Source organism: Emydura macquarii, unplaced genomic scaffold (assembly GCF_026122565.2).
Source record: "Emydura macquarii macquarii isolate MOO-44397 ecotype Brisbane River unplaced genomic scaffold, CSIRO-AGI_Emac_v2 contig_2994, whole genome shotgun sequence".
Classification (NCBI taxonomy): domain Eukaryota; kingdom Metazoa; phylum Chordata; order Testudines; family Chelidae; genus Emydura; species Emydura macquarii.
The window spans coordinates 3,129,901-3,142,667 of record NW_027133131.1 but is presented as its reverse complement, the minus strand read 5'-3'; the positions used below and the strand labels follow the sequence as shown (position 1 = coordinate 3,142,667).

The 12,767-nt window shown below is 68.0% G+C and overlaps 1 protein-coding gene across 1 annotated transcript in view; it reads right to left on the bottom strand.

The window, feature by feature from the left end:
- ARHGEF25 (Rho guanine nucleotide exchange factor 25) overlaps nucleotides 1-12,767 on the bottom strand; it is a 45,942-nt gene that overhangs the window by 31,038 nt on the left and 2,137 nt on the right. The window contains exons 3-9 of the mRNA XM_067529573.1: nucleotides 3,516-3,835; nucleotides 2,840-2,932; nucleotides 2,332-2,471; nucleotides 1,819-1,885; nucleotides 1,415-1,518; nucleotides 849-918; nucleotides 293-382 (exon numbers count right to left, since the gene is read on the bottom strand). Coding sequence (XP_067385674.1) covers nucleotides 293-382; nucleotides 849-918; nucleotides 1,415-1,518; nucleotides 1,819-1,885; nucleotides 2,332-2,471; nucleotides 2,840-2,932; nucleotides 3,516-3,835 — 884 coding nt within the window. The remainder of the gene's footprint in view (nucleotides 1-292; nucleotides 383-848; nucleotides 919-1,414; nucleotides 1,519-1,818; nucleotides 1,886-2,331; nucleotides 2,472-2,839; nucleotides 2,933-3,515; nucleotides 3,836-12,767) is intronic.

Sequence of the window (12,767 nt, the reverse complement as noted above, 5' to 3'; positions counted from 1 at the left end):
GGGCGAGCAGCCGGCCGGGGGCCCAGGCAGGCCAGCAGGGGAGGCGCAGATGGGGTGAACTGAGGGTCTGGCTGGGGCAGTAAGTGGGGGTGTCAGAGTGGCGGCTGGGGGAGGGGAGTCAGGGTCGCGGCTGGGGAACCGAGGTGGGGGTCAGATGGAGTGAGAGGGGATCCTGGCGGGGAGATGAAAGGGGGGGCCAGGGCAGCAAGGGGGGGGTTGGAAGGGGGGAGCCAGAGTCCCAGCTGGGTGGGGGAGGGGGAGTCGCGGCTGGGGCGCCTCGGGGTCCCCTCACCTCGAAATAGGAGTCGATGTACTCCGAGACGACGTGCTCCGATTTGGGCTTGTTCTGGCAGTACACCACGTACATGTGCAAGCGGCGCTCCTGGAAGGCAAAGGGGGGGGGGCGGGTGACGACGGCCCCCGGCACACGCCAGCACGTGCCCAGGCACGGCCGCAGACACATGCACCCGGCACGCGCCAGCGCAGGCCGCCCGCTGGCACCCGCAGCTGTGACTCTCCCGGGACCTGCGGCAGCCCCCACCGCAGCCGGGGTTACGCCCACGGAGCGGTGCCGGGCACCCTAGTGATGTGGGGCAGGAGGGGGGATGTTGGGGGGGGGGGCAGCAAAGACCAGGGGCGGGGCCCTGATGGTGTGAAGGGGCCAGGGCGTGGTGGGGCAGGGCCCTTGTGCATGCTGGGGGGGGGACAGGTCCGAGGGGCAGGGCTGGGGGCAGGCCCTCGGCTGGGGGCGGGACCTGGGGCTCGGGGCGGGACCTGGGGCGGGGCCTATGGCTGGGGGCGGGGCCTATGGCTGTGGGGCGGGGTATACCCTGACGCCAGAGACTCACATGCTTTATAAAGAGTTGTGCCAGCAGGTCCGGTTGGTGCAGACATTTCTCCAGCTCTTTGAGGAAGTAACTGTGGGGGGGAGAGGCGCAGAGAAGGCTGAGAACCATGGGGGAGCCCCCCTGACCCTCTGCCCCCCCCAGCACCTCCAGCACCCGGGCCTTTCAGGGGCCCAGCACGTGGCATGGCAAGAGAGCATCGCAAGACGCCATGTCTTGGGGGCCACGGAGGGGCCCTGGGTGGCTGGAAACGGGGGGGGGGCTCGCCTGGCACCCGGCTGACCAGAGATGTCTCCTGGATTCTGCCCGAGCCCAGGGATGCCCCCGGCAACGGGCGGAAGGGCGGGGGGGCTGCAGAGACACCCTGGGTCTCCCCAGGCACGTAGGGGAGGGAAGCCAGCCCGGCCCGGGCAGCACAAGGGCGACACAGCCTGGGGGGCCCCTGTGACCCACTGGAGGGCCTGTGCCCCATCCCCGCCTCCTGGAGGGGAACCAGCCCCCGGCACGGGGCCTGCTGGGGGGCCTCCCATCCCCCAGCCCCATTGGGGGGAGCCCCCCCCCGCACTCACTCCTTGTGCCAGTCGTAGATCTGGTGGATGTTCCCGAAGATGATCTTGTCCTTGCCCCGCATCTCCTCGGGGATGCCGCGGGCCCGCATGGTGGCCATGTAGCCCTGGGGGGCAGGACGGGTGGGGGGTTAGCGGGGGGCTGCCCGCCGTGACGCCGGGCACCAAGGGCTGAATGGGCAGGGCGAGGCGCGGGAGGGGCTGGGGAAGCGGGACATGAGTCTCCGGGGCGGACTGGGGCTGCCGGGGGGCAGGGGGTGCTGGGGCCCCTGCTGGGAGGCGCTGAGCCAAGGGAAGGGCCGTGTTCCCAGGGGCAGAGCTCTGGGGCAGGGGAAGCTGGCTGGGGGGAGACCCTAGGGTGGGGAGGGGCTGCCTGGAGAGGGGGGGGCCCTAGGGGGGGTTCCCACCTCCACTATCTGGCCCAGGTCCTCCACGTACATCTTCTCTGTCTCGATGAGCTCCGCGAGGACGAACCTGCGGGCAGGAGGGCACAGCTGCTTGTGAGAACCCCCCCGTCCGCCCTCGCCCCCTGCCGTGGGGAGATGCCCTGGCACCCTCCCTGCACGCGCCCAGAGCGATGTCCATAGGGTGCTGGGGAGGGGCCCAGGTCGCCCCCAATCCCGACGTTCCTGGCCAGGCAGGGTCCCTCCCCCCCCCCACAGCCAGAGCTTGGGGGGCAGGGTTGGCCCCAGGATCCGTCCTTAGCGAATCCCTGCTGTGCTGGGCCCCAGCTTCCCCTCCAAGCACCTGGGACCCCCAAGTCCTGCCCCCTCTGAGTCCCGCCCCTGTCCCTGGTGCCCCCACCCAGGAACCTTGGCCCTGTCCCCTGGAACTTCCATCCCAGCCCCCTGGCTCCCCACCCCCATCTCTGCCCCCTGCCTCCCGCCGCCCCGACCCGCGGACGCAGCGGCTCCACTTACATACTCTTTTCTAAGGCACTCTTCTGCTCTTCCTCGCTTGTGGTCTCTGTTGGGGGGTGCCCGGGGAGCTCTTCAGGGAGGGCCAGGACTTGGGGGTCACCGGGGGGGCTGGGGCCCTGCCAGGGGGGAGAGAGACACAGCTAGGGGCAGAGCGCAGCCCTGCCTACTCCCCCCTGGGCATCTGGGCAAAGAGCCCTGGGGGATCCCGCCGGGTAGGGAACCCGGAAACCCGTGGGCCAGCTGGAGCCTGGGCAGGGGCCCCATGGTCCCTGCTGCTGGGCGCAGGGGACCCCTCCCCTGGCGTGACCCAGCCCACCCCCTGCAGAGAAGCCGGCACAAGCTCCCCCCAGCCTGGCACCCACCCGGGGCCTTGTCACCTGCTCCGTTCCAGGCGCTTAGGGAGAACGTGTGGGGAGGGCATGGTGTGAGGGGTCCCCCACGACACCAGCCCCTTGCTCTGGGGCACACGAGGCCCCCGGATGCCCCCGTCCCGATGCCCCCTCCTCACCTGTGCGTGTACCACCTCCGCGCCTCCCCCCTCCAGCAGGCGGGACAGGAGAGCCAGGGCCGGCAGCCGCTCGTCCCCCGAGAGGCCCGATTCCTGCAACGCGCCAAAGGGGGGAGTGGGGTCAGAGTGGGGCTAGCGCCACATCCCTGCCTGGGGGGGGGCTCCAGGGCTCAGCTCTGTCCGGAAGCGGGATGGAGGGGCTATGCCCCCTGCCGGGCCCCTGATCTCCATGATCCCCCATGCCCTCCCAAGGGAGAACGTGGGGGGAGCAGGAGGTGGAGAGGAAAGGGGGCTGGGGAAGGCGGGGTCAGGGGCTGCATACCAGCCCCCCCGCCCCCCCCCAGCCCTTGCTTCCTCTCTGGGGCTCAGGTGCCCCCCCCCCCACGGCTGATCCCTTGTTTTCCAGGGGAAATTGAATTCATGAGGCTGTGTTCCCGGACGGCGCCTCGATGCCCGCCGGGCGAGGGGCAAAGGGGCATCGTGCAGGCGCTGGGCGTGTCCTGACACATCACCTGCCCTGGCCCTGCCACGCCCGGGCACCCTAGACCCTGGGCGAGCCAGCCCCCCGCCTCCCTGGAAACGTTCGCCCCTGGCCGGGCACCCGCGGCCCTGCAGCACCAGCCCCCATGGCACCGCCCAGCCCCGGGGAACCCAGCCTTGCCCCCAGCGCCCTCACCGTGCCCTTGGGCTCCCGGAGGGGCTCGTCGGCCTTGCCCAGCAGCCCCAGGTCGATGCTTTTCCTCTCCTCTTGCCGGCCGTGCCGCCTGCCTTCGCCCCCTCGCCGGGGCCGCCCCTCCAGCTTCCAGCCGGGCCGCTCGCCCTTGGTCAGGCTGCCCGTGCTCAGCTTGCGCACCGGGTTGGTCAGCCACTTCTTGAGGGTGCTGACGGAGCGCCGGGAGCCGGGCGAGCTGGGCCCCGAACTGGTGGAGGGCTGGGGCGGGATGGAGGCCACCGAGGCTGAGATGCTGCTTTCATTGCCTGCCACGGAGTAGGATTCTGCGGGAGACGAGGGGCCGAGGGGTTAGGGGGACGGGGGGCGGGCAGGGGGGCAACGCACTGGAGGAACAAGGATGCTCCGGGGAGGGGGGTGCGGAGAGCAAAGGGGCACACTGAGCCGGCAGGGGGGAGAGTGCTGGGACATCACTGACCCCCAGCAGACCCCCAGCAAAGCCCCCGGGGTGACGGAGGGAGAATTTTTCACAATGTTTTAGATGACTAGTGTGCATGCCTCAGTTTCCCCTCTGAGCTGCATGGTTAGCGAGGCGGGGGGCGGGGGGGGGGGTTGTTTACTGTCTGTAGTGAGCCAGGTGTGGCGGATGTCTGGTTGTCCAAGCCCCTGGAGAGTCCCAGAAGATAATTACCCGGACATCTGGCATCTGGTGACTAACGACCAGGGAAGATCCACCCACCTCTCCCCAGGAAACCAGCGGGGTTCAGCCAGCTGGAGAACAAAGGACTGTGGAGGGGCCAGGTGGGGGCTGCTGGAAGCAGGAGATGCTGGTGGATGGGGACTACAGAGGGGTCAGAAGGCTCTGGACCAGCCCAGCTGGACTTTGCTGTAACTTTCCATTCTCGGGGTTAATTTAGGACTTTCTACACTGCGTTCCCGGCATCTAATAAACCCTCCTGCTTTTACACCCTGGCTGAGTCACTCCACGTGAAGGAAACTGGGGGTGCCGTGCTCCCTCTGGACTCTAAGTCTCCCCAGGGGTCCAGTCCAGGGGGATGCGTTGCTGGGAGCTCACGGTGAGAGGTGGGGGTGCTGAAAGCTCCCAAGTTTGGTCCCAGGAGGCGGTGAAGCCAAGGGGCTGACCCCAGTGAGTGTGACTGTAAGGGGGTTGACACACTGAAGGGACCCCCCCAGGGACTATCCCAGAGCTGTGCAAGAGCACTGGACCTGTGGATCCATGACACACTGACCTCCCCCACAAACCCTGCTAACTGGGGGGCCAGGGCTTCCAAAGAGCTCGGCTTCCCATGCTGAGGGTCCTTGGGAAAATCAGGCCCAGGTATCGGGGCCTAAAAGGGGGCAGAGTGAGCTTTTTGGCTAATCGGGTCCCGGGGGCACGTGTGAGCACGGGTGTGGGCATGGGAGTTCAGTGGTGTGTGCGTGAATGGTGGCGCGTGTGCATCTGTGCGTGCATTTGGGTCAAAGCACATCATGACGGAGCAATGAAGCTTCTTTATGGCACAAGAGAGCCAACACAAGAAGAGCCACCACCCAAAGCCCAGGCCAGTCAAGAATCTGAGTATGGGGCAGGGCTTTCACTGGGGGCCCGAATGCAAACCTCGAGGGCTGCGGATCGTTTGGGTGGAGCCATGAGTGCGTGAAGAGAAGCAGCAGAAAAAACCACAGAAACAGTCACCAAAAGAACCAGGAGAACAGCCTGGAGAAAGCGAGAGCTTTTGGGCACAGTTCTGGCTGGGAAGGGACTTCGCAGTGGGAGCAAAGTACCGGCCTCCCTGCCGTTTGCTTTCTGCTGCGTCCAGGGAAACAGAGACTTTGTCCGTACACAGGGTTGTACCAAAGATCCGCGGCTCCAGCAGCGGCTCCTCCCCCCCCACGGAGAGGCCCCGAGCACTGGCTGGAAGGGGTAACGGGTATTCACACAGGTGGGAGTACAGGGCAGGGAAGTAGCCCAGCTGGCCCTGCCGCTTCTCAGACCTGGCAGTCGCTGACCCCCCCCCCCCTCCCCACACACACGTACCCGGGATCAGTACCTGCCTCCAGCCCTTTTTTCACCCCACTTTACCCAGCTGGGGAGCCTCGTCCCAGCGCCACTTCCTAGGAGGGATGAGGCACCTCCCCAAAGCAACGGAGCCAGGGAGAGAACCCAGGCATCCGAGTCCCGGGTTCCCAGCGGTGTCCCCTGCCGGGAAACGGGGGCGGGTTCCAGAGGCCAGAAACGCCAGGGGGAAAGCTAGAAATGTGTCCTCCTTCCCTTCCTCGGGGTCAGATCCTTCCCCTGCTACCCCACCCGGGTGCCAGGGGCGCTGACCCCGACCGCCGCCCGATCTGAGCCATCTCAGCAGCAAGACCTGGCTCAGCCGGGGCACAGGGAGGGGAGGGCCTGGCGCGGGGGGGCGGGCAGCGTGTGCTGGGTGATAATCCCATGCAGCGAGACCGCACGTTCTCCCGAAATAACCTCGCCTGCGTCAGGAGCCCAGGACGTGTCAAGCCGCCGCCTCGGGGGCCCCGACCCACCCACGCGGCTGCGTCGGCAGGGGCCCGGGCACGGCGGCGCTGTGGGAATGTGGGGGGGGGCCCTCGCTCAGGACAGGTGCCCGAACCAGCACCTCCATCCTGAGCTGATGGGCAAGCCAGCGGGGGAGGGAGGCCTGGGGCAGAGCATCCCTGTGGCTGGGAATGTGGGGGGGCAGCGGGGCAACCCCCTGTGGCCCCGAGCCCTTGGAGGTGCCCCAGACGGCTGGCCAGCCCCCGGGGTGACTGCTCCCCGCTGCCCCCCAACAACCTCCGCTACTCACCCCCCGGGGCCTCAGGGGGTGGCCCCCTGAATTTGTCTCCACGCAGCACCGGAGTCCCACAACACAGACGCCGGGTGGCCCCTGGCTCGGCTCCCACCCAGGGAGCCCCCCCCCCCTCCCCGTGCCAGGGAGGACGTGCACAGAGGGAATCTTGGCAGCGCCGGGGAGCGGCCGGGATGTTCCGCAAGCTGTTCCCGGGGAGGTGGATCCGGGCGGCTGAGACTCGGCACAATCTGTGCTGGGCTGGGGGGGGGGGGGGGGGGGGTGTGAATTTATTTTTGTTCTTTATCATTTTCTTTTAAAGGCTCCTAAAGATGGGGGGGACCCGGGGGGGGGAGGGGAAGACCCGGCTTTGAGACCATGCAACAGCCTGCACCAAACGGGAGGGGGCCGGAACCAGTGCCCCCCCAATGGGGAAAGGCCCCGTACCCCACTCCCTGCCCTGGAGCTGGATCAGAGCCAGGTGATGCCCATGGTAAGGGCTGGATCCGGGGCACCGGGGCTGCGCACCCGGGCTGAGGTGGGGGACCTGGGCGGCCGTGGGCGACAGGGCGGCTGCCGCGCTGAGGCTGAGGCTGGGGTGGAGCGTGGCTGGGACGGCAGCCAGGCAGCCGGGCGCGCTGGGAACATGGCCGTTTCTCGGCCGGGCTGGCACTGGGCACTGGGTTCCGTGCGCACACGCCTGGCAGCTGGCACCAGCCCAGCCCCGGGGTGGGCAGCACGCGGCCCGGCTGAATTTACTGAGCCCCGTGACAGGCCTGTGGGCCGAGCGACGCCTGCTACTGGACCCCCCGGACAGCCCTCGTGGAGAACCCAGGAGTCCCAACAACCAGCCCCTCCCCCTCACTTTGACCACTAGGCCCCACTTCCCCTCCCAGAGCTGGGGATAGAACCCAGGAGTCCTGGCTCTCAGGCTCCCCCCCCCCTACTCTACAACCAAGGGGGGGGATGGGCACACCACTGAGCTCAGAAGAGAAGGTGCTTGTGGGGTAGCAGCTCCAGCACCCATGGATGCAGGGAGACAATGTGGGGACCTATGGGGGGAGATCCGGGAAGATTCCCCCCCCCCCCAACAAGAAAATACTGGAGGGGGAGTCAGGTCCCTGCTGCCCTTCCAGCTGGAGGGAAGGGGGGGTTCCGGGAGGCAGGTGGGGGTGGGGGGTGTCTCTGGGGGAGGGGCGCTCAGGCAGCAGGCAGGGGTTAAGTGCTGGGCTCGGCCCCCCCCCAGCCCCTGGGCTGCTGCCAACATTTTCCCCATTAGGTTCTGTTTATTTTAATGAGGCTGAGAAAAAAATGTTGATTTTATTATTGTATAAACAGGCTGTGCTGGGGGGGGCAGGCGCTGGGCACGGGGGGGGGCAGCCCCATGTGGGGTGGGAGGAGGAAGCAGTAAGATCAGCCGGGGGGAGGGGGGGGACACAAGAGATCAGGGACCAGGGAGGGTCAGCTGGGGGGGCACAGGGAGATCAGCTGGGGGAGGAGCCGGGGGGGGCACAGACACAGCAGCACAGCTGCCCTGGGTGGAGGAACCGGGGGGGTCCCGGGGGTGGGAGCTCGGCCAAGCTGCCCCGGCAGCGGCTGCAGAAGCAGGACGGACCCTGCCAGCCTCCCCCAGCCCTGGGAAGCCAGGCCCCCCCCCCCAGCTGAGTGCAGTTCCCCTGGGACCCCCACTCACCTGGCCACGGGGGGGGCTGCGGGTGGGGAGTGAGGGGCACGGCCCAGCTGGAGCAGGCCGGGACTGTCATTTGCCTTATATTGGCACCGTCCCGGCCCCCCCACTCCTCACCCGCCAGCCGGGCACCCTGGGCAGCCAGGACCCCTTCCCCGCTGGGCCCGGGTTTCCCCGGCCGCCCCCCCCAGCCACGTGGGAACGCAGATCACGGCAGCACCTAGGAAGGGCTGCTGACTGCGGGTTGGCCAGGCCAGGGCGGAGGGGGGGGGGCACAGCATAGCCCAGCCCAGCCCCCCCCACCTGTGAGCTCATCCCTCCGGAATAGAGCCCTCCCTAGGCGCTGGGAGCCGAGCCTCGGGGCTGGGGGGGCCGAGGGTGGGAACCTGAGACATCCAGCAAGGCCCCAGGAAGGGGGGGGGGGAGCTGGCCAGGGCTGGCATCGTCTGTGGGAACAAATGGCTCCATTTCGGGGTGCAGGAGTCGCCCCTGGGAGGCCAGGGGGTGTCTGGGACTGGAGCCCTGGGACGTGGCTTTGGGGAGGGGGGCGATCGGGGTCCCCCACCATGGGGGCAGGCTGGATGATTCCGGTGGCCTGGGATGTTCCCAGGGGTGGGCCCTGTCCTCCTGGCGTCCCCCCGGGGGCCGCGTTGGTGCGACTGGCTCCTCCTGCACTCGGGGGAGCCGGGATCTTTGCGCCGACATGGGGGGGCCCCAGAATCCAGGCCAAATGGGGCAGCCAGGGTCGGGGGGACTGTGTCTTCCCTGGCTGTGGCTGGTACACTAGGTCCTGCCCCAGGGTTGCCCCCCCCCCTTGCCATCGACCACATCACCCCCCGGGGCTGCTTGGCTGGCCTAGCCCCTGTCACCCCACGGAGGGGTCAGACTCCTTCCAAACAGCGCCAGCGGGAGCAACCCTACAATAACAACGCCGCCTGGTGAGAGACCCTACAATAACAGAGCAGAGTATACAGCCTGGTGCCCCCCGACAAGCCCCCAACAAAAGACACCAGCGTGCCCATCGCCTGGGTGACCTGACAAACGCAGGGAGACCCTACAATAACAAAGTAGCATGCGCAGCCCAGCACTCACGAACCACCTGACAATAACAAGCCTCACTCCGAGGAGACCCTACAATAACAAACCGGAGACAGCCAATGCTCACAATAACGTACCTGTCTGGGTACGGTCCCAGAACTTCAGGAAGACCCTACAATAACAGACCAGCTGTGCCTGGGGGGTGGGGAAAGAATTCCCAGTAACAAAAGAAAATGTCAATTTCAGGCTTCTGAGGGGACCATAGGGCCTGATGGGGGGGGGGGGGGGGGCGGAGTCTGCCACACTGGGTGCATCCGGGGGGCAGGGGAGTTGGGAGGTGAGGATAAGATAGAGCATATGGATCACAGGGAGGGGGAGGAATATATTGAACCCCCCCCAACCCATTATACCCACACACCCCCTCCCAGAGCTGGAGCCAGAGCCCAGGAGTCCTGGTGCCCCCCCTCCGCTGCTCTAACCACTAGACTTCACTCTCCTCCCAGAGCTGAAGATGGGACCCAGGAATCCCGGCTCCCAGCCCCCGACCCCCACTTTTGACCCAGAGCCAGGAATGGGACCCAGGCGTTTTATTTATGCAAACCCGCAGCTGGGGGGCTGGGTGGGGTGTGTCCCAGACCCCCCCCCCATCAGACACATCTCTGGTGCCTGGAAGGAAAGTGCCAGAGGATGGATCATGGAACAGAAAATTGCCCCCCCACCGGTGCCCCAGCCATGGGGCCACCCAAGACCCCCCCGATCCATCCGGGTCAGCCAATGAAGCCCCGGGGGGGGAGGAGGGGGGCTCTGGGGAACAACCGACCGAGCTGATGGCAGCGCAAAGCCAAGCGCGGCCTCCGTGGGGCAGGACAGAGCCCAGGGCAAAGGAGCTCGGGTGGAGGCCACGGGGACACCCCCCCCCCAAGGAGCCTCCAACCCAGACCTTCCCTAGCGAGGAAGCGAAGGAAAGGGGATGAGCCAATGGGAGCCCCCCCAGCTCTGCTGGTGCACCTCAACCCTCAGCCCTGGGAAGAGAAGCTGCCCCCCAGTAGAGCATCCTGGGGGATGGGGGGCTCAGGGAGAGAGGATGCCACAGGACCCCCCCCAGCCAAGACCCATCATGGGCAGCGCTGTGGGGCTGGGCGGCTGGGGCAGGACGCCCCATACTGGCCGACTCTTGGAACTGCAGCACAGTGTGGGCTCCTGGCAGGGATATGGGGCAGGGACACACAGGCCCCTGGCCTCACCCCACCCTGGGCCTCAGGCAAATCCCGCTCTGGGGCAGGGCGAGGGGGCGCTGCCCCCCAGGGATGGGGGCACAGGGGTAAGAGCCTGGGATGCACGACAGACCAACCGAGATCCCCCATCCTCGGGGCACCAGTGCCCCCCCCCCCCCCAGTGCAGGCAGTGGGTGGCAAGCAATGGTCGCAGGTGCCAGGCTGGGGGGTCCGTCCCCCACCAGGCCAATAGGGCCTCAGACTGGGGGGAGACAGCAGGGCCCCGGTGCCGAGTGGGGGGCACCCCCCCACTCCGACACTGCCCAGGAGAGACCCTGGAGTCCAGGACCAGTCCGGGTACAGCACACGTCCCCCCCGGACCCAGCCCCAAACCCTGAGCGATGCACCGGAGAGGTGCCCGCAGCGGGACAGCACCGCAGGGCTGGGGGGAGGGGGCAGGGACTCGGGGGGGGGGGGAGCAGAGCCTGCGCTGGGGGGGGGGCCAGGGCAGGGGCATTCACTCACCGCGCGCCCGGGCATCACAGCAGCTGCACTTGGCGAGCACTTTGCGGAACAGGTGTTGACAGGAGCAGCCGGGCTGGTGCCCCCCTTTCATGGCGCCCCCCGGCCGCGCTGGGCCCCGGCGCCCGCTGCCCCAGAGGTGCCAGCCATAGACCGGGCGGCGGGAATCGGGGCAGGGAGCTGGGGGAAGCCGCAGGGCCCAGGGCTGCTGTCCGCCCTGGCCCTCGCACGCTCCGGCGCTGGAATAACAGGGCTGGGGCTGAGCGAGGAGGAGCCTGGTCCCTCCCTCCCTCCCCGTCTGCCTGCCTCCATCCCTCCCTCTCGCCAGCCCTCGCTCCCAGGGGCTTCGGGCTCTTCCCAGCCCAGGCTGCAGCAGAGCCAGACTGCAGAGACGCAGGCCTGCAGCAAGCGTCCGCCCTGGCGCTGGGCAGCCCGGGGCACCGGGCGGGACCCAGATCGTGCCCCCCCCCACCCTCCAGCCCTGCCAAGGCCCCGGCAGGGAGGGGAGTGGGTGGGGGCAACCCCAGCTTCCTGCCCCCCACCCAGCGAGGAGGCCGCAGGAGGGAACGGGGGGGGGGTGCAGAGTCACAGCTGGTGGCAAACCTCCCCCCCCCCCAGTGTGATGGGGGGAGGGAGCTGAGCCTGGGGGGATCCTTGCCCCAGAGCAAGGGGGGGCTAAGGCCCATGTCAGGGGGCTGACAAGCGCAATAATCGCCCCCACCCCCAATATTAATCACAGCCCCCCCAGGGGCGCTGCGGGGGAGCCATCCATCTGCCCACACGACGATGCCATCTGCTGCCCGTCGCCCCGCAGCCTGGGGCCGGAGCCAGCCCCTGAGTCACCGCCCGGAGCCTGGCACCGGCTCTGCCATTCCGGGGTCACCCCGGGCACGGCCTTGGGTGCGTCCCAACCTCCCCCCCGACACGGGCCCCAACCCCCCAGGCCCTCAGGAACAAACCCCAGGGGTTCTCTGTGCGACCCCCCCCCCCAGCAGCCTCCCGGCCCCCCCCATGCTAGCCATGTGCCCCTGCCCCCAGGGTGTCTGCACCCGTCATCCCGAGGCCGCAGCTCAGCATCAGGACAGGACAGTGAGATCACTGGCTAGCGGGGGTCTGCGGGTCGGGATTGAGGGGCACCGGGAGTGCTCGGGGCTGGGGGGGGAGGGGGGGCTGGCCCAACCTGTGTCAGTGCTACCAGCTTCAGGGTGGCTGTCCCTGGGCAGGGAACCAGGCCAGGCATCCAGGGGAATCCGGTCGCTTCGTTAACTCCATCACCAGCCCCGCCCCCCCCCCAGCAGGACACAGGGGCCCAGCAATTAAGGAGCTAATTAGCGACCAGCCGGCCCCTGGTTCCCCAGCCACACAGCAGCTAATCGCCAATTAAGACGGGCTGTGGGCACAGAGGCAGCCCATGGCCACTGCCCGGTCCCAGGGCTTCTGGGCCTGTGAGGCAGCCGTGGGGCCAGCCCCACTGCGGGCTGGCTCAGCGGGGCAGGGAATGGGGCACGGGGCCTTTCCCCTCTAGGGGGCGCTGACTCCATCCGCCTCTGGGCAGGCGTGACAAATTAAACGGGGGGGGGTCTCAGCTCAGCCTGTGGCCGGGGGGGCATCCAAAGCATCGAAACGACAGGCACTGCCGGGGCTGAATGGACCAAGGGGCCCAAGGTGTGGGTCTGGCCAGGGTACTGGGGGGGGAAGGTCCCATTGCTCCCCTACTCGGGGCAAATGCAGGATTTCACTAGGGTCAGTTATTCTCCGTCCGCGGGTCTGTCCATCCATCAGGACAGAGCCCAGCGCCCCGTCCCCACTGACCCCCTGCTCTGCCACCCTCTGGAGCCTCCGGGGCAAATGTCTTCCCTCACTAGCCCCAGAGCCTAGCCCCGATCCCTCCTCCTGCCAGCGCGGAGCCCAGGCATGAATCAGTGCCCCCCCACTCCCACGGCCTCTGGGGTGCAGCGGTGGGGGAGGGGGACCTTAGCGACTGGGAGGGAAACTGGCC